Raw genomic sequence first — 20,491 nt, forward strand, 5'->3', positions numbered from 1 at the left:
GCAGGGCAGCTGGCCTCCGCCCCCCAGAGCTGCTTCCCATCCCCTCCTCTTCCTCTCGGCCAACCCGGCGTTCCTTGACGCCCCCCCCAGCTCTGCTTCCTACTTCCAGGCCCCCCTTCCTCCTGGCCAGCCCTGCGGCCCCGACCCCCCCGCCAGCTCTGCTTCCCTCCCCCCTTCCTCCCTGCCATCCCCCCCCAGTCCCTCCCCTGGTCCACGATCAAGTGTGTCCGGTGTTTTTGAGGGTGATCTACCTGGTAACCCCGCTGCAGCTCCACATGCTCAGGGACGGGGCTTCTCCCCCCCAAGGCGTCAGACTCCACTGGAGAGTCCCAGAGCCGATCGCGCCCCCGCCAACCACTCCCCCGCCGCCAGGCTTCAGCTGGAGAACCCGCAAGTACCAGGCATTGCACGTGGCCGGTATTTTCTGGCTTTCTTTTACCAGACAGAGGGCCCCAAAACCGGACACCTGGCAGCCCTCCGAGTCGGCCCCGGTGCAGGCGCCAGGTGCTGGGGAGACTGCGGGGTTGTGGCCCAAAGGGGGCTGCGAGACAGAGCAGGGGGAGCACCACAAGGGCGACAGGCAGGGCAGCCCTAGAACTCGTACAGACCAGCTGGCGGCTGCTGGAGGAGGAGGGAAAAATAGGGGGAAGGGTCAGAGAGGAAGGGGCTTGTGCTGAGGGGAGGGGGCAGGGCAGGACAAGAAAGGGGAAGGCACCGAGGGACGGGGGCAGGAGAGACAAATGGCAGGGGGCCAAGTTGAGAGAATGAGGAAAATGGCAGGTGTCAGTGAGAGGGGGACAGGATGATTGTGACAGGCCGGGTCTGGGCACAGCTGAGGGTGTCCGCTCAGGGCGAATTGCTCAAATCCGGGGCTCCTTACAGCCCCCGACTGGAGACCTCTCCACACAGGCCACAAACCAGTCCCACAGAGCGCTTCAGCTGCCTGCCCGAAGCCTCCCGAGCAAAACCCCTCCGACACCCCAGCAATATCCGTGCCCCAGATGGCCCCGGGCCTATACACAGGTGGGGGGTCCTAGCACCCAATCCCACCTACCCCGAACAAGTTCTGTCCGGTTCCAAGAAACCAGCCGCAGATCCCTGGTCAATTTACCCTCTGGACCTTACCCACAAATCACGCTGGGCCAATCCTTTAGAATCTATATCTAAAGGTTTATTACCACAAGAAAGAAAAGCCTGAGAGTGAGGCTGTTAAAGGATAGTACGTTACATGCACCGAATCTCCCAGTCCTCGATGCAGGCTCTAGCAGAGATGTTACAGCTGCTGGTTTAAAAGTCCTTGTTGCGCATCCTAGGATCAGGATGGGTCCACAGGTCTTCCTGGCTCTTCGATCCCTGCCCTGCTGCCTCTGGGATGAAGTGCTGAGCTGAGAACTAAGATGGAGTCAGCCACATGGCCTCTTTATCCCTCCTTCCTGGTGTCTTCTTGGCTACAGCAGGTCACGTGGCCCAGGGCTTATTCCTGTGTTCCCTGCTGGTAGCCCTTAGGTATGAGTCACCCTCCTGCTTTAGGTGTGTCCTTGGCCCATTGAGTGCCATTGTCCCACAGGGCCTCGCTGATTAGCATGTCCATAGGCCGGGCTCTGCCCAATGCTCAACCACATGCAGAGAAATATTCAGTCTCCATACAGATTACAGATTCCTACCCACACACAGACATTCTACACTCACATGACCAGCGCACACAGGATCAGCAGACAGTGAGCTCCCATTCAACACCCCACATGGCCCCTTTTATACCATTTTTGGGGCCAACACCCCCACCTATGGGTGCAGCCGTGATCTCGCTGCTCCCCTCTAAATCCAGTAACGTGACAATGATGCTGGGAGAGGAGAAGGGGAGGTGCTGGGAGAAGGCTTGAAAGAAGGGATGGCATGGGGAAGGCAGAGATGGAGCAAGGCATGTGTGAGGGCACAGGGGCATGGGGGGCATGGGGGCAGAGGGTGGTGAGGGGTGGGCATCAGGGAAAAAGAGGGCAAAGGGGGAGGCACCAGGAGGGTGCAGGGTAAGGGAAGGTGCAGGCGCCAGGGGATTCTGGGGTGAAGCAGAAGGGCAGACACCCGCAGGGGAGGGACCAGCACCAGAGGAGAGAGGCAGGGCAGGTGTGTCGAGGTTTATCCGATATTTATTAATAACGTGGGTACCACAGTGGCGCGTCCAAACAAGCCCCATGAACTCAGGACTGGTGCACAACACAAAATCCATTGTGCTCATGGGAGGGAAACGCTCCCCCCCAGTCAATGTCCCGCACATGGGGTAATGCGACTGCAGGAGAGCTGCATGCGGGGGCTTGGTGGGGGCCAACTAATCCCTGTTGGCAGGAGGATGGTGGGAAAAGTCCTTGGGGGGGGTCACATGACACCTTTTACTTCTGGTCGTGTGTCCCTCTTGCCCCGAGTGTGTCACCCCCAGGGCTTTGGGTCCTGTCTCCATAGTGGGGAAATTCATGCAACCCCCCCCCCCCCCCCGGCGCGCGGGCAGGGCTCTGCTGGCAGTGCGCTTCGGTTCCGGCCTCTGCCCTCGGGACCATTGCCATCCCGGCAGCTCCCACAGGGCCAGCGCCGCCTGGGCTCTCGCTGGGCACTCGCCCACCCGGAAGCTGGGTGCCTGTGGGGCTGGAGGCTTGGTGCAGCCGGCCTTGGTGAGCCAGCACCCGGATCTGCTGCTCTTCTGGCGGCCGGGACCAGCCACACCTGTGCTCGTCACTCTGGCCCGTCGGAGAGCGTTTGGCAGACAGTGAAACGGCTGCGGCGCCCGCCCTGCCCTGCCGCCAAGCTGGTGGAACCAGGGTGTTCCGGAGCCGCAGCGCGGTGTCTCAGCACCCCCGCGGGGGCCTCCGAGGGCTCCGAGTGCACCGCACTACGGCCGGGCAACGGCTCCCCGGCACGGGCCCAGCGCTGTCCCGTTGCCTCTGGCCAGGCTCCTGCTGGACTCTGGAGCGGCACCATGCTTGGTGAGCACGGCCGGGGTTTACCCGGCTCCATGTGCACTAGCTTCGTGTCCAGCCTGCCAGAGCCGCGGCTGGGGAGAGGCAGAGGAAAGCCGGCGCAAGACACCGTCAGCGGAATCCAGCGGGGAAGAGTTCCCCGGGTTGCAGGATTCTCCATCGCGGGCTCACGTCCAGGCCAGATGGGATGCACGTGCCCCAGACGTGCCACGCTTCAGCCAGAAGCTGTGGGCCCGGGACGCGAGGCGCGGGGGGAGCTCAGGACCGTCGGGCAGGGTGGGTTGGCTGGGAGCTGGCGTGGTAATGCCGAGGCGTCGTCCCAGGGACTGGCCGGAGGGTTTCCTTCCTGCTTTTGTAGCCAGTGAAGCGGTGCGCGGGACGGGCAGCTTGCTCCTCCCACAGCGAGGGCCGAGGCCGGCGGGTCTGGTCCTCTCCTTCGCCGACCGAGGGCAGCACCGCGCGCAGGAGCCTGCGGGAGGAGGCGAGGTGCCACGCTAACAGGCAGGGCGGCCCAAGGGGATGGGATCGCCAAGGGCCGGCGGAGGCCTTGTCCCTCCCGGCAGGGCGGGGAGCCGCTCTCCGGGCTGTTTTACCCAGGCATGGCAGAATGCTAGAAAAGCTCTGCTCCGGGCCCTGGGCCTTGCAGGCCTGTGGGGAGGGCTGAGCTGGGCCCTGCTGCAGCCGCGAGGGAGGCTGTGCTCTGGGAAAGCGCCCGGCTGAGGGGCCGTGGCCCCGAGGTCCTGGCCCCTTGGGAGCCTTTTCCCAAGAGCTAGCCTGTTAGTCCCCGCGCCGGCGCCCTCCCGCAGCCCCACGCCGTCCCCCCGGGCAGAGCAGCCTGCGCCGGGTCGGGAAGAGCTCGGCCCCAGCCCAGAGGAAGGAGCAGAGGAGGCCGAGGCCTGCGCAGGCAGCCACTCTCCTTGGAGGAAGGCTCCCAGTGGCGCGTTGCTTGGCAGCGGCAGTCCAGGGACCCTCCAGCAGCTCAGCAGTTCATTAAACCTGAGGGGGAGGAGGGGCCGTGTGATTTACGGGGTGAGTCAGCTCCCAGCTGGAGGAATCAGAGCGGCTCCTCTCCCTGCCGCTGGCCTGGGTGCGCTTGGGAGACGCCTCCCCCGCTGGCGGGCGCTGCTCCGCGGAGCGCCAGGTGTGGCCGGCTCACCCTGCTGGCAGCCAGGGCCCTCGGCAGGGCTCCTGCTCTGCTGGACGCTCGGGGAGCCCTGGGCGCGGTGTGCAGGGCTCCCAGGGCGCTCGGCGGGGTTCCTGCTCTGCTGGGCGCTCGGGGTGCCCTGGGTGCGGTGTGCACGGCTCCCAGGGCCGGCGCGTGGGGCCCTGTGCTGCTGGGCGCGGTGTGCACGGCTCCCAGGGCCGGCGCGTGGGGCCCTGCGCTGCTGGGCGCGGTGTGCACGGCTCCCAGGGCCGGCGCGTGGGGCCCTGTGCTGCTGGGCGCGGTGTGCATGGCTCCCAGGGCCGGCGCGGGGGGGCCCTGTGCTGCTGGGCGCGGTGTGCACGGCTCCCAGGGCCGGCGCGGGGGGCCCTGTGCTGCTGGGCGCGGTGTGCACGGCTCCCAGGGCCGGCGCGGGGGGGCCCTGCGCTGCTGGGCGCGGTGTGCACGGCTCCCAGGGCCGGCGCGTGGGGCCCTGCACTGCTGGGCGCGGTGTGCACGGCTCCCAGGGCGCTCGGCGGGGTTCCTGCTCTGCTGGGCGCTCGGGGTGCCCTGGGTGCGGTGTGCACGGCTGCCAGGGCCGGCGCGGGGGGCCCTGTGCTGCTGGGCGCGGTGTGCACGGCTCCCAGGGCCGGCGCGGGGGGGCCCTGCGCTGCTGGGTGTGGTGTGCACGGCTCCCAGGGCCGGCGCGGGGGGCCCTGTGCTGCTGGGCGCGGTGTGCACGGCTCCCAGGGCCGGCGCGGGGGGGCCCTGTGCTGCTGGGCGCGGTGTGCACGGCTCCCAGGGCCGGCGCGTGGGGGCCCTGTGCTGCTGGGCGCGGTGTGCACGGCTCCCAGGGCCGGCGCGTGGGGGCCCTGTGCTGCTGGGCGCGGTGTGCACGGCTCCCAGGGCCGGCGCGTGGGGGCCCTGCGCTGCTGGGCGCGGTGTGCACGGCTCCCAGGGCCGGCGCGGGGGGCCCTGCTCTGCTGGGCGCGGTGTGCACGGCTCCCAGGGCCGGCGCGTGGGGGCCCTGTGCTGCTGGGCGCGGTGTGCACGGCTCCCAGGGCCGGCGCGTGGGGGCCCTGCGCTGCTGGGCGCGGTGTGCACGGCTCCCAGGGCCGGCGCGTGGGGGCCCTGTGCTGCTGGGCGCGGTGTGCACGGCTCCCAGGGCCGGCGCGGGGGGGCCCTGTGCTGCTGGGCGCGGTGTGCACGGCTCCCAGGGCCGGCGCGTGGGGGCCCTGTGCTGCTGGGCGCGGTGTGCACGGCTCCCAGGGCCGGCGCGTGGGGGCCCTGTGCTGCTGGGCGCGGTGTGCACGGCTCCCAGGGCCGGCGCGGGGGGCCCTGCTCTGCTGGGCGCGGTGTGCACGGCTCCCAGGGCCGGCGCGTGGGGGCCCTGTGCTGCTGGGCGCGGTGTGCACGGCTCCCAGGGCCGGCGCGTGGGGGCCCTGCGCTGCTGGGCGCGGTGTGCACGGCTCCCAGGGCCGGCGCGTGGGGGCCCTGCGCTGCTGGGCGCGGTGTGCACGGCTCCCAGGGCCGGCGCGTGGGGGCCCTGCGCTGCTGGGCGCGGTGTGCACGGCTCCCAGGGCCGGCGCGTGGGGCCCTGCGCTGCTGGGCGCGGTGTGCATGGCTCCCAGGGCCGGCGCGTGGGGCCCTGCGCTGCTGGGCGCGGTGTGCACGGCTCCCAGGGCCGGCGCGTGGGGGCCCTGTGCTGCTGGGCGCGGTGTGCACGGCTCCAGGGCCGGCGCGTGGGGCCCTGCGCTGCAGCAGCCGCCGGGACGCCGGTGAGCCCTGTGGCTTGCTAGCCTTACACTTGGCTTTTGCAGCCGAGCTCGTGCTGGGCTTCCTGGGCCTGCACCGCAGCAGCAGCAGCAGGAAGCTGAGGTGACCCAGGCGGAGCTGGCTGGGTAGGGGCCGTGGCCTCAGCGTGGCGTTGAGTTACTGGAATCCCGCGTGGCCAGAGCCGGAGTCTGGTGGCTCCAAGCTGGGCCAGAGGCCAGCGCGTACCCGCTGCCGCTCACCTCGCAGAGAGCCCCGTGGCCAAGCCGCGAAAGTGGAAGCCAGTGGCCACTGGGGCCCGCCTGCGAGTTCGGGGAGCACCAGGGCGCACGCCAAGCAGGGGCTGCCCCGGAGGGACTCTGCCAACCACCCGCACGCGTCAGCAGCCTGCTCCGAAAGGAACCGCCTCCTGCACCAACGCCTCGACGCTGGCCCCTCTGGGGCACTGTGGGGAGCTGGGGAGGCAGCAAGGGCTGGGCCAGCTGCGTTCTCTGCGCCCCCCTTGCGTGCAGCACCGCCTGCCGGCTCTGAGCCTCCGGGCAGCTTGGTTGGGACAGGGCAGCTGCTCTGAGGAGCCCCCTTCCTCTGCAGTATCCTCCACCAAGGGGGTCCCAGCCCGTGGACTGGCCTGGCGCATGCGGGCCCTTCGGAGGCCGCCACGCGTGGGGCCGGCGTGGGATGTGGCAAGCTGGCTGGCACCAGGCACGGAGCCACGCACGGCGCCAGCACAGCGGTCCAGAGCGGTTCTGCTTCGCAGCCCGGGGAAATAGACACGACCTCCCACGGCCTGCTCTCCGCTGGTCCTCTGCCTGGCCCGAGAGACCTCTTCCTCCGTGGCCAGGGCTCCCCCCCTTCACTTCATCAGCATCGGGAGGGAGTCGCCACGCTGCCCGCTTGTACCGCCTGAGCCCCCGGCTGGGAGCCACCTCGCGCCCCTCCCGGCTCTGGGCAGCTCAGGACACGGCGAGTCTTTGGGGCGTCAGGGCGCCGGAGTCTAGTGCCACGCCAGGAACGAGCTGCAGCGCTTCCAGCTCCAGCCATCGCCCCTCGCCCTGCGCTGCCGCCTCTGCCACGGGGCAGCAGCGTGGGCTGGCCACAGCCCCTGTCCGGGGAACTGAGCCGGGCTCCTAACCCACTGACAATGCAGAGCCGCTGCTAATAACCGGACTGGCAAGCGGGGGGTGCGTGTCGTCTGGGGCGCTAACCGATCAGCCTTCGCTTCTGGGGCCAGCGACGACAGTCTGACTCCCTGCCTCGGGCCGTGAGCCGGTGGCTTTCAGCCTTTCCAGACTGGACCCCTGGCAGGGGGCTGGTGTATCCTGAGACCCCACACGTCACCTCACTGGCAAGCTCCTTGCTTCCGCAGTGGGAGCCCTGACGTGCCGCAGCGCCTGGGCCGGACGAGCATTACGCCGGGGCGACCCCGTGGAGACGCGCTGCGCGAGTGGGCCGAGCACCCCCAGCTCTCCGGCTGGACGGCATTCGGCTTCGGCAAAGCTTCACGTGGCCTGGGCTGGAGCGGATGCCTCAATGTTCCCGCAGGACGGCGCGCACGTCCCCTCCGGGAGCGGCCCCCCGCTGCGAGCCACGGCTCTAGCGCCTGCAGGCGGACCGGGCGGCAGAGACCGCTGGCGGGTCCATCCCGAGGGATGCTGGGCGGCCGGAAGAGAGCACAGCGCACACCGGGGTGGGGGGGAGCGCGGACAGATGCTGGAGCATCCCCAGAAAAAAACGGGCTGTTTAGTTCCCATTGGTAGCCAACCCCTCCCCCCCCATGCCTCCCGCCCGCCGGTGGGACCCCTCTGATCCACTCCCCCGTGCCTCCCGCCCGCCCGCCAGTGGGACCCCTCTGATCCACCCCCCCGTGCCGCCCGCCCGCCGGTGGGACCCCTCTGATCCACCCCCCCGTGCCTCCCGCCCGCCGGTGGGACCCCTCTGATCCACCCCCCCGTGCCTCCCGCCCGCCGGTGGGACCCCTCTGATCCACCCCCCCCGTGCCTCCCGCCCGCCGGTGGGACCCCTCTGATCCACCCCCCCGTGCCGCCCGCCCGCCGGTGGGACCCCTCTGATCCACCCCCCCGTGCCTCCCGCCCGCCGGTGGGACCCCTCTGATCCACCCCCCCGTGCCTCCCGCCCGCCGGTGGGACCCCTCTGATCCACCCCCCCCGTGCCTCCCGCCCGCCGGTGGGACCCCTCTGATCCACCCCCCCGTGCCTCCCGCCCGCCGGTGGGACCCCTCTGATCCACCCCCCCGTGCCTCCCGCCCGCCGGTGGGACCCCTCTGATCCACCCCCCCGTGCCTCCCGCCCGCCGGTGGGACCCCTCTGATCCACCCCCCCGTGCCTCCCGCCCGCCGGTGGGACCCCTCTGATCCACCCCCCCGTGCTGCCCGCCCACCGGTGGGACCCCTCTGATCCACCCCCCCGTGCCTCCCGCCCGCCGGTGGGACCCCTCTGATCCACCCCCCCGTGCCTCCCGCCCGCCGGTGGGACCCCTCTGATCCACCCCCCCCGTGCCTCCCGCCCGCCGGTGGGACCCCTCTGATCCACCCCCCCCGTGCCTCCCGCCCGCCGGTGGGACCCCTCTGATCCACCCCCCCGTGCCTCCCGCCCGCCAGTGGGACCCCTCTGATCCACCCCCCCGTGCCTCCCGCCCGCCGGTGGGACCCCTCTGATCCACCCCCCCCGTGCCTCCCGCCCGCCGGTGGGACCCCTCTGATCCACCCCCCCCGTGCCTCCCGCCCGCCGTGGGACCCCTCTGATCCACCCCCCCGTGCCTCCCGCCCGCCGGTGGGACCCCTCTGATCCACCCCCCCGTGCCTCCCGCCCGCCGGTGGGACCCCCTCTGATCCACCCCCCCGTGCCTCCCGCCCGCCGGTGGGACCCCTCTGATCCACCCCCCCGTGCCTCCCGCCCGCCAGTGGGACCCCTCTGATCCACCCCCCCGTGCCTCCCGCCCGCCGGTGGGACCCCTCTGATCCACTCCCCGTGCCTCCCGCCGCCGGTGGGACCCCTCTGATCCACCCCCCCGTGCTGCCCGCCCGCCGGTGGGACCCCTCTGATCCACCCCCCCCGTGCCTCCTGCCCGCCGTGGGACCCCTCTGATCCACCCCCCAGTGCCTCCGCCGCCGGTGGGACCCCTCTGATCCACCCCCCCCGTGCCTCACGCCCGCCGGTGGGACCCCTCTGATCCACCCCCCCGTGCCTCCCGCCCGCCGGTGGGACCCCTCTGATCCACCCCCCCGTGCCTCCCGCCCGCCGGTGGGACCCCTCTGATCCACCCCCCCGTGCCTCCCGCCCGCCGGTGGGACCCCTCTGATCCACCCCCCCGTGCCTCCCGCCCGCCGGTGGGACCCCTCTGATCCACCCCCCGTGCCTCCCGCCCGCCGGTGGGACCCCTCTGATCCACCCCCCCGTGCCTCCCGCCCGCCGGTGGGACCCCTCTGATCCACCCCCCCGTGCCTCCCGCCCGCCGGTGGGACCCCTCTGATCCACCCCCCGTGCTGCCCGCCCGCCGGTGGGACCCCTCTGATCCACCCCCCGTGCCTCCCGCCCGCCGGTGGGACCCCTCTGATCCACCCCCCCGTGCTGCCCGCCCACCGGGGGACCCCTCTGATCCACCCCCCCATGCCTCCCGCCCACCGGTGGGACCCCTCTGATCCACCCCCCCGTGCCGCCCGCCCGCCGGTGGGACCCCTCTGATCCACCCCCCCCCGTGCCTCCCGCCGCCGGTGGGACCCCTCTGATCCACCCCCCCCCGTGCCTCCCGCCCGCCGGTGGGACCCCTCTGATCCACCCCCCCGTGCTGCCCGCCCACCGGTGGGACCCCTCTGATCCACCCCCCCGTGCCTCCCGCCCGCCGGTGGGGACCCCTCTGATCCACCCCCCCCGTGCCTCCCGCCCGCCGGTGGGACCCCTCTGATCCACCCCCCCGTGCCTCCCGCCCGCCGGTGGGACCCCTCTGATCCACCCCCCCCGTGCTGCCCGCCCACCGGTGGACCCCTCTGATCCACCCCCCCCGTGCCTCCCGCCCGCCGGTGGGACCCCTCTGATCCACCCCCCCGTGCCTCCCGCCCGCCGGTGGGACCCCTCTGATCCACCCCCCCCGTGCCTCCCGCCCGCCGGTGGGACCCCTCTGATCCACCCCCCCGTGCCGCCCGCCCGCCGGTGGGACCCCTCTGATCCACCCCCCCGTGCCGCCCGCCCGCCGGTGGGACCCCTCTGATCCACCCCCCCGTGCCTCCCGCCCGCCGGTGGGACCCCTCTGATCCACCCCCCCCGTGCCTCCCGCCCGCCGGTGGGACCCCTCTGATCCACCCCCCCCGTGCCTCCCGCCCGCCGGTGGGACCCCTCTGATCCACCCCCCCCGTGCCTCCCGCCCGCCGGTGGGACCCCTCTGATCCACCCCCCCGTGCCTCCCGCCCGCCGGTGGGACCCCTCTGATCCACCCCCCCGTGCCTCCCGCCCGCCGGTGGGACCCCTCTGATCCACCCCCCCGTGCCTCCCGCCCGCCGGTGGGACCCCTCTGATCCACCCCCCCCGTGCCTCCCGCCCGCCGGTGGGACCCCTCTGATCCACCCCCCCCGTGCCTCCCGCCCGCCGGTGGGACCCCTCTGATCCACCCCCCCGTGCCTCCCGCCCGCCGGTGGGACCCCTCTGATCCACCCCCCCGTGCCTCCCGCCCGCCGGTGGGACCCCTCTGATCCACCCCCCCGTGCCGCCCGCCCGCCGGTGGGACCCCTCTGATCCACCCCCCCCGTGCCTCCCGCCCGCCGGTGGGACCCCTCTGATCCACCCCCCCCGTGCCTCCCGCCCGCCGGTGGGACCCCTCTGATCCACCCCCCCCGTGCCTCCCGCCCGCCGGTGGGACCCCTCTGATCCACCCCCCCGTGCCTCCCGCCCGCCGGTGGGACCCCTCTGATCCACCCCCCCGTGCCTCCCGCCCGCCGGTGGGACCCCTCTGATCCACCCCCCCCGTGCCTCCCGCCCGCCGGTGGGACCCCTCTGATCCACCCCCCCCCGTGCCTCCCGCCCGCCGGTGGGACCCCTCTGATCCACCCCCCCCGTGCCGCCCGCCCGCCGGTGGGACCCCTCTGATCCACCCCCCCCCGTGCCTCCCGCCCGCCGGTGGGACCCCTCTGATCCACCCCCCCCCGTGCCTCCCGCCCGCCGGTGGGACCCCTCTGATCCACCCCCCCCCGTGCCTCCCGCCCGCCGGTGGGACCCCTCTGATCCACCCCCCCCGTGCCTCCCGCCCGCCGGTGGGACCCCTCTGATCCACCCCCCCCGTGCCTCCCGCCCGCCGGTGGGACCCCTCTGATCCACCCCCCCGTGCCTCCCGCCCGCCGGTGGGACCCCTCTGATCCACCCCCCCCGTGCTGCCCGCCCACCGGTGGGACCCCTCTGATCCACCCCCCCCGTGCCTCCCGCCCGCCGGTGGGACCCCTCTGATCCACCCCCCCGTGCCTCCCGCCCGCCAGTGGGACCCCTCTGATCCACCCCCCCCGTGCCTCCCGCCCGCCGGTGGGACCCCTCTGATCCACCCCCCCGTGCCTCCTGCCCGCCGGTGGGACCCCTCTGATCCACCCCCCCCGTGCCTCCCGCCCGCCGGTGGGACCCCTCTGATCCACCCCCCCGTGCCTCCTGCCCGCCGGTGGGACCCCTCTGATCCACCCCCCCCGTGCCTCCCGCCCGCCGGTGGGACCCCTCTGATCCACCCCCCCCGTGCCTCCCGCCCGCCGGTGGGACCCCTCTGATCCACCCCCCCGTGCCGCCCGCCCACCGGTGGGACCCCTCTGATCCACCCCCCCGTGCCTCCCGCCCGCCGGTGGGACCCCTCTGATCCACCCCCCCCGTGCCTCCCGCCCGCCGGTGGGACCCCTCTGATCCACCCCCCAGTGCCTCCCGCCCGCCGGTGGGACCCCTCTGATCCACCCCCCCCCGTGCCTCCCGCCCGCCGGTGGGACCCCTCTGATCCACCCCCCCGTGCCTCCCGCCCGCCGGTGGGACCCCTCTGATCCACCCCCCCGTGCCTCCCGCCCGCCGGTGGGACCCCTCTGATCCACCCCCCCGTGCCTCCCGCCCGCCGGTGGGACCCCTCTGATCCACCCCCCCGTGCCTCCCGCCCGCCAGTGGGACCCCTCTGATCCACCCCCCCGTGCTGCCCGCCCGCCGGTGGGACCCCTCTGATCCACCCCCCCGTGCTGCCCGCCCGCCGGTGGGACCCCTCTGATCCACCCCCCCGTGCCTCCCGCCCGCCGGTGGGACCCCTCTGATCCACCCCCCCCGTGCCTCCCGCCCGCCGGTGGGACCCCTCTGATCCACCCCCCCGTGCCTCCCGCCCGCCGGTGGGACCCCTCTGATCCACCCCCCAGTGCCTCCCGCCCGCCGGTGGGACCCCTCTGATCCACCCCCCCCGTGCCTCCCGCCCGCCGGTGGGACCCCTCTGATCCACCCCCCCCGTGCCTCCCGCCCGCCGGTGGGACCCCTCTGATCCACCCCCCCGTGCCTCCCGCCCGCCGGTGGGACCCCTCTGATCCACCCCCCCCGTGCCTCCCGCCCGCTGGTGGGACCCCTCTGATCCACCCCCCCGTGCCTCCTGCCCGCCGGTGGGACCCCTCTGATCCACCCCCCCGTGCCTCCTGCCCGCCGGTGGGACCCCTCTGATCCACCCCCCCCGTGCCTCCCGCCCGCCGGTGGGACCCCTCTGATCCACCCCCCCCGTGCCTCCCGCCCGCCGGTGGGACCCCTCTGATCCACCCCCCCGTGCCGCCCGCCCGCCAGTGGGACCCCTCTGATCCACCCCCCCGTGCCTCCCGCCCGCCGGTGGGACCCCTCTGATCCACCCCCCCCGTGCCTCCCGCCCGCCGGTGGGACCCCTCTGATCCACCCCCCCGTGCCTCCCGCCCGCCGGTGGGACCCCTCTGATCCACCCCCCCCGTGCCTCCCGCCCGCCGGTGGGACCCCTCTGATCCACCCCCCCGTGCCTCCCGCCCGCCGGTGGGACCCCTCTGATCCACCCCCCCGTGCCGCCCGCCCGCCGGTGGGACCCCTCTGATCCACCCCCCGTGCCTCCCGCCCGCCGGTGGGACCCCTCTGATCCACCCCGAGAAGTAATGGTAGTTTGGAATAGGAATAGGAAGCCTAGTCCGAACTGCCTAGTCCGTGCCGCGTGTAGCCGCGGGCACGGAGTCCGAACTAGCGGACATTTAAAAATGGCGGCGCCCGGCGAGATGCAAATGGAGCCCGGGAAATTCAAATCGCAGGCTTCATTTGCAACTCGGGTTGCCTACATTACCACCCTAGTTCGAACTAGGGGGCCAGTGTAGACATTCCCCCGCTTCCTCTTGCTCCCCACACTCCTACGCCTCTGCCCCGGCCTCCTCCCGCCATCTTTGGCCACCTCTGGGGTCAGCTCTTGTCTGCTCCCTGCTCGGGTGGCTCCCCCTCTCTCACTCTGCGCGGTGTGGCCGGCCTGCACCATCTCTACTCAGCCCCCTCTCCCCGGCCATTCTCCCGGCTGGGCTGGAGCCAGGGGCCGTGGGCCAGAGCCTGCCCCGTGGCTCCCACTGAGCATCCCTCTAGCCCCCTGCCCGGCTGCCGCCGCTGCCTCTCCGCGTTCTGCGTGCCCACGCTCCTGCCTAGTGCCTGCCCCCACCCTCGGCTGGCACCAAACCCTGCCCTTCCGTCTCCAGGCCCGTCCCCTCCAGCCCCAGCATGCAGGCACCCCCCATCAGCCTCCTCCGCCTGCACCACATCTGAGTCCAGCGCCCATCCCTGTGCGTCAGGCCTGCGCTTGGCTCCACAGCTGTGCCGAGCCGGCTCCAGCCCAGAGCCCCTGCTTTGCCGGAGTCCGCCCGCCCCGGACAGCTGCACCGCTGGGCCCCTGCCTCTCCGCATAGAGGCAGCGGCGTTCCCGGGGCCAGCGCCACTGAGGCAGCAGAGCGGCGCGTGACGCCCGCGGAGAAAGCTCTGGCCAGGCCAGGTGGCTGCCTCGTCGGCTTCCAGCACCCGGAAGAAAGCTAATCCCGACCGGAGCCTCCACCCGCGGGCGGCTCTCCGGCCCGTGTTCCGCAGGGCGTCGGATTACCGGAGCCGGAGGGCCCCTTGCAGCCGGACTGGGCGCGTGGGCCTGCGCCTGCCACACTCCCAGGGCACAGTGGGTGTGGGCGCGAGGGCGGCAGCCCGTGGGGGGGGCACAGAGAGGCTGCCCTAGAAAGCGCAGGCACGAGGAGCGGATGCAGGGGGACGGTTCCACCAGCGCGTGCGGCCGCAGGGCCCCAGGAGCCTCCCAGGCAGAGACCGCCGGGCCTGTGGTGCTGGGCATAGGAGAGCACTTGTGCAGCGTGCGAGGGGCGCTGGCTGGCCGTGAGGGGGAGGGGGGACGAGCGCGGAGGGTTGCCTGGCCGTGGGGGGGGGCATGGACGAGCGTGGGGTGTTGGCTGGACGTGAGGGAGAGGGGGGACGAGCGCGGGGCGTTGGCTGGCCGTGAGGGGGAGGAGGGTTGAGCGCGGGGCGTTGCCTGGCTGTGGGGGGGGGGCCTGGACGAGCGTGGGGCGTTGCCTGGTCGTGGGGGGGGGTGTGGACGAGCGTGGGGCATTGGCTGGCCGTGAGAGGGAGGGGGGACGAGCGGGGGGCGTTGTCTGGCTGTGGGGGGGGGGGCGTGGATGAGCGCGGGGCGTTGGCTGGCCGTGAGGGGGAGGGGGGACGAGCGGGGGGGCGTTGCCTGGTCGTGGGGGGGGTGTGGACGAGCGCGGGGCGTTGCCTGGTCGTGGGGGGAGGGGGGACGAGCGCGGGGCATTGGCTGGCCGTGAGGGGGAGGAGGGTTGAGCTTGGGGCGTTGCCTGGTCGTGGGGGGGGGGCGTGGACGAGCGCGGGGCGTTGGGTGGCCGTGAGGGGGAGGGGGAACGAGCGCGGGGCGTTGGCTGGCTGTGACGGGGAGGAGGGTTGAGCGCGGGGCGTTGCCTGGCTGTGGGGGGGGCGTGGACGAGCGTGGGGCGTTGCCTAGTCGTGGGGGGGGCGTGGACGAGCGTGGGGCGTTGCCTGGTCGTGAGGGGGGGCGTGGACGAGCGTGGGGCGTTGCCTGGTCGTGGGGGGGGCGTGGACAAGCGTGGGGCGTTGCCTGGTCGTCGGGGCGTGGACGAGCGTGGGGTGTTGCCTGGTCGTGGGTGGGGGGCGTGGACGAGCGTGGGGCGTTGGGTGGCCGTGAGGGGGAGGGGGGACGAGCGCGGGGCGTTGTCTGGCCGTGAGGGGGAGGAGGGTTGAGCACGGGGCATTGCCTGGCTGTGGGGGCGGGCGTGGACGAGCGTGGGGCGTTGCCTGGTCGTGGGGGGGGCGTGGACGAGTGTGGGGCGTTGCCTGGTTGTGGGGGGGGGCGTGGACGAGCGCGGGGCGTTGGCTGGCCGTGAGGGGGAGGGGGGACGAGTGCGGGGCGTTGCCTGGTCGTGGGGGGGGGCGTGGACGAGCGCGGGGCGTTGGCTGGCCGTGAGGGGGAGGGGGGACGAGTGCGGGGCGTTGCCTGGTCGTGGGGGGGGCGTGGACGAGCGCGGGGCGTTGGCTGGCCGTGAGGGGGAGGGGGGACGAGCGTGGGGCGTTGCCTAGTCGTGGGGGGGGCGTGGACGAGTGTGGGGCGTTGCCTGGTCGTGGGGGGGGGCGTGGACGAGCGCGGGGCGTTGGCTGGCCGTGAGGGGGAGGGGGGACGAGTGCGGGGCGTTGCCTGGTCGTGGGGGGGGCGTGGACGAGCGCGGGGCGTTGGCTGGCCGTGAGGGGGAGGGGGGACGAGTGCGGGGCGTTGCCTGGTCGTGGGGGGGGCGTGGACGAGCGCGGGGCGTTGCCTGGTCGTGGGGGGGGCGTGGACGAGCGCGGGGCGTTGGCTGGCCGTGAGGGGGAGGGGGGGACGAGCGTGGGGCGTTGCCTGGCTGTGGGGGGGGCGTGGACGAGCGCGGGGCGTTGCCTGGTCGTGGGGGGGGCGTGGACGAGCGCGGGGCGTTGGCTGGCCGTGAGGGGGAGGGGGGGACGAGCGTGGGGCGTTGCCTGGCTGTGGGGAGGGCGTGGACGAGCGTGGGGCGTTGGCTGGTCGTGGGGGGGGGCGTGGACGAGCGCGGGGCGTTGGCTGGCCGTGAGGGGGAGGGGGGACGAGCGGGGGGCGTTGGCTGGTCGTGGGGGGGGCGTGGACGAGCGTGGGGCGTTGGCTGGTCGTGGGGGGGGCGTGGACGAGCGTGGGGCGTTGGCTGGTCGTGGGGGGGGCGTGGACGAGCGTGGGGCGTTGCCTGGCTGTGGGGGGGGCGTGGACGAGCGCGGGGCGTTAGCTGGCCGTGAGGGGGAGGGGGGACGAGCGCGGGGCGTTGCCTGGTCGTGGGGGGGGCGTGGACGAGCGCGGGGCGTTGCCTGGTCGTGGGGGGGGGCGTGGACAAGCGCGGGGCGTTGGCTGGCCGTGAGGGGGAGGGGGGACGAGCGCGGGGCGTTGCCTGGCTGTGGGGGGGGGCGTGGACGAGCGTGGGGCGTTGCCTGGTCGTGGGGGGGGGCGTGGACGAGCGCGGGGCATTGGCTGGCCGTGAGGGGGAGGGGGGACGAGCGCGGGGCGTTGGCTGGTCGTGGGGGGGGCGTGGACGAGCGCGGGGCGTTGCCTGGCTGTGGGGGGGGCGTGGACGAGCGTGGGGCGTTGCCTGGCTGTGGGGGGGGGCGTGGACGAGCGTGGGGCGTTGCCTGGCTGTGGGGGGGGCGTGGACGAGCGTGGGGCGTTGCCTGGTCGTGGGGGGGGCGTGGACGAGCGCGGGGCATTGGCTGGCCGTGAGGGGGAGGGGGGACGAGCGCGGGGCGTTGGCTGGTCGTGGGGGGGGGCGTGGACGAGCGCGGGGCGTTGGCTGGTCGTGGGGGGGGGCGTGGACGAGCGCGGGGCGTTGGCTGGCTGTGGGGGGGGGCGTGGACGAGCGCGGGGCGTTGCCTGGCTGTGGGGGGGCGTGGACGAGCGTGGGGCGTTGCCTGGCTGTGGGGGGGGCGTGGACGAGCGTGGGGCGTTGCCTGGCTGTGGGGGGGGCGTGGACGAGCGTGGGGCGTTGCCTGGCTGTGGGGGGGGCGTGGACGAGCGCGGGGCGTTGGCTGGTCGTGGGGGGGGCGTGGACGAGCGCGGGGCGTTGCCTGGCTGTGGGGGGGGCGTGGACGAGCGTGGGGCGTTGCCTTGCTGTGGGGGGGGCGTGGACGAGCGTGGGGCGTTGCCTGGCTGTGGGGGGGGCGTGGACGAGCGTGGGGCGTTGCCTGGTCGTGGGGGGGGCGTGGACGAGCGCGGGGCATTGGCTGGCCGTGAGGGGGAGGGGGGACGAGCGCGGGGCGTTGGCTGGTCGTGGGGGGGGCGTGGACGAGCGCGGGGCGTTGGCTGGTCGTGGGGGGGGCGTGGACGAGCGCGGGGCGTTGGCTGGCTGTGGGGGGGGCGTGGACGAGCGTGGGGCGTTGCCTGGCTGTGGGGGGGGCGTGGACGAGCGTGGGGCGTTGCCTGGCTGTGGGGGGGGCGTGGACGAGCGTGGGGCGTTGCCTGGCTGTGGGGGGGGCGTGGACGAGCGTGGGGCGTTGCCTGGCTGTGGGGGGGGCGTGGACGAGCGCGGGGCGTTGGCTGGTCGTGGGGGGGGCGTGGACGAGCGCGGGGCGTTGGCTGGCCGTGGGGGGGGCGTGGACGAGCGCGGGGCGTTGCCTGGTCGTGGGGGGAGGGGGCGGCTTCCCAGAGGCTGCCCTGAACTGTGTCCGACCAGGGGAGCCCCCCAGGCGCCTGGCTGGCCGCAGGCCTCGGGGCCCCTCACTGGCGCACAGCCGGGGGGAGCGAAGGGGGCTAGGTCTGCTCGTGGCCCCTACCCCTGGCTGGGGGCTCTGCGAGGCCAGTGCCCTTCTGGGGGGCAGAGCGGCCCGTGCCCCGTGCCTGCTTGGCCCAGCGCCCCATTGGGGGCAGGTTGCTCTGCGTGGGGCAGGCTCCCATCCCGAGCGTGGGCCCCGCGGCCAGGGCAGGGGATCCCCAGGAAGGGGCCGTTCCTGGTGGCTCGGTGCGGCCCCCCCGGGAGGCCTTGCACAGGCGGCGGGGGTGGCGCTGGCCTCCGCCCATTTGTACCGTCCCCTCGCTGGAGCCCGCTCCCGGAGCAGCCAGTCCCTCCTGGCAGGGGCTCAGCCGCCGGGCAGAGCGGAGCCCTCCGGTGCCCCCTTCCAGCACGTGCCGGGCCGGCTCCAGTCCCGCTGGCCGGCCAGCTCGGGGGCTGCTGGAAGTGGGGCCGGAGGGGCTTGGGGCCAGCTGTTAGCCGCGGCGCCCAGCGCCAAGAGCCAGAGGGTGGCACTCTCCCCCTCCCCCTCCTCTCCCCCGACCTGAGACCCGGGGGACTGGAGAGGAGGGGCAGCTCACGGGCGCTCTCTTGCCTGGCAGGGGGAAGAGGAGCTGGAGGGGAACCGGAGCAAGGACGACAGGCCGGAGCCGGGCACAGCGGCGAGGAAGGCCGGGCGGCCCGGCAGGAAGCGCAAACACGCCCAGGTGAGTCTGCCTGCGGGGGCGGGGGGGCCTGGCTCCTTGCCCAGCTGGCGGCAGAGCCAGAGTGGCCATTGCTGGTGCCGGGGCTGCAGCAGCTCCGGGGCAGGGCGAAAGGGACCCGGCACCCTGGCATGGGGCTGCGCCAGCGTGAGGGGCGGAGTCAGGAGAGCTGCGCAGAGCAGGCGAGAGGCTGACCCCGTTCTGCATTGCAGCTCACAGCTTCCGTGGAGAGGTGGCATCTCTGGAGACTACATTTCCCAGCATGCAGTGGGGCCAGGCTGCTTGGCTGGGACCTAAGCCGCCCCTCCACTGAACCGATGGAAGTGCCCGTTCTGTGCCGGTCAGGTGTGTCCTTGGGGCTCTCGCTCGGGGACTTGGAGGGGCCGAGCAGACGGGCGCTGCCCCAGGCGCCTGCCGGCAGGTCCCGCCAGACTAGGGCGTGCGGGTCTCGGGGAGAGGCGGGGCACGCAGGGAGCTGCCGGAACCCCCTCGCTCCAGCCTGCTCCGGGGAGATGCTGGAGACCCCTGGCCTGAGGCACTTGCCCGCGCTGCGCCCTGCGGAGGCGCCGGCCGAGGCGCCGGTGGCGGGACGGGCTGGCTCGTGGGTGCCTGCCCCGGCCCGCCGCCTGCCCCCTGCGGGGTCCCCGATGGTGAGACGGGAGCCCTTTGCCCCGCTGCGGGGCCAAGGTCTCCAGACGTGGTTCGAGCAGCTGCAGGAACAAGGGAGGCTGGACTCTGTCGGGCTGGTGGCTGTGGGTTCCCACCCTTGAGCTGCTGATGCCAGTGCCCCCCTCCCGCCCCGCTTCCTTTCAGCCCCCTCCGAGCCAGCGTGTGCGGGGGGCTCGCTGCACGGTCCCTGCGGGACTGGCCGTGTGACGTACCACCCTGCGTTCCCGGGGCCGGCCAGCCCCACAGCTTCAGACACAAACGCGGGGCAGAGCTTCCAAATGCAGCACGCGGCACAAGAGCCTGGCTCGCCTCCGTGGAGCGCTGCCCCTGTGGCAGCCTCTGCCCCTCCCCGCAGCTCAGGGACATGGGCCGGGGCAGCCAGCTAGAGCACCGTGGGCCGCCTGGCCGGCCGGGGAGGCAGCTGGAGCGCTCTGAGAGCCGTAGCCCTCCCCAGGGCATGGGAAGCCGGGTGGCTGCCTAGCGACACGCTGGGGGGCAGCAGGGGCTGGGGGTCATGGCAGGAGCTGCCAAACACCCCCGGCTGGCTCCTGCAGCTTCCACTGGCCCTTGGGAGCAGCTGAGGCGGGGGCTGTCCGACTGCAGACCTCCGATGAGAGTTACCCTGGGGCCATGCTGCCGGGACGAGGCTGCCCCAGGGCCACCTGGAATGTGCCCAGAGCCAGCTGCTGCCAGCTGGGAGGGGATTGCATGTGTGGGGTGTTGGGCGCCTCCTGCTCCTGCCATGGGCCAGCTGTGCTGGCGAACTCTGCCCCCTCCTTAGATCGCGGGCGCAGGCCTGTGCTGGGCGAGCGCTGCCCAGGAGCTCAGACCTGCCCTCGGCCTGGCACAGCGGTCCCGGACGACCGGAAAAAGGCAAATGTAGGGCCCATCTCCACAAAGGGGAGAGGGACAATCCAGGGACCCACAGACCAGTCGGCCTCACCTCGGTCCCTGGAAAAACCCTGGGAGGGGATCCTCAAGGAATCCATTTGGAAGCACTTGGTCAGTTTAACGGTCAGTTTAACGTCTGTCCCAGGGAAGATAATGGAGCAGGTAATTAAGGAAATCGTATGCAAACACTTGGAAGGTAATAAAGTGATAGGGAATAGCCAGCATGGGTTTGTGAAGAACAAGTCATGCCAAACTAATCTGATAGCTTTCTTTGATAAGATAACGAGCCTTGTGGATAAGGGAGAAGCGGTGGATGTCATATACCTAGACTTGAGTAAGGCATTTGATACGGTCTCGCATGATATTCTTATTGATAAACTAGGCAAATATAACTTAGATAGGGCCACGATAAGGTGGGTGCATAATTGGCTGGATAACCGTAGTCAGAGAGTTGTTGTTAACGGTTCTAAATCCTGCTGGAAAGGGATAACAAGTGGAGTTCCTCAAGGGTCTGTTTTGGGACCCGTACTGTTCAATATCTTCATCAATGATG

At 72.8% G+C, this 20,491-nt stretch overlaps 1 protein-coding gene across 1 annotated transcript in view; it reads left to right on the top strand.

The window, feature by feature from the left end:
* Nucleotides 1-20,491, top strand: part of LOC142827715 (DNA (cytosine-5)-methyltransferase 3A-like) — a 91,035-nt gene that overhangs the window by 26,811 nt on the left and 43,733 nt on the right. Inside the window, exon 3 of the mRNA XM_075923205.1 lies at nucleotides 18,277-18,381. Coding sequence (XP_075779320.1) covers nucleotides 18,277-18,381 — 105 coding nt within the window. The remainder of the gene's footprint in view (nucleotides 1-18,276; nucleotides 18,382-20,491) is intronic.

Source organism: Pelodiscus sinensis, chromosome 3, assembly GCF_049634645.1.
Source record: "Pelodiscus sinensis isolate JC-2024 chromosome 3, ASM4963464v1, whole genome shotgun sequence".
NCBI classification, from domain to species: Eukaryota; Metazoa; Chordata; order Testudines; family Trionychidae; genus Pelodiscus; species Pelodiscus sinensis.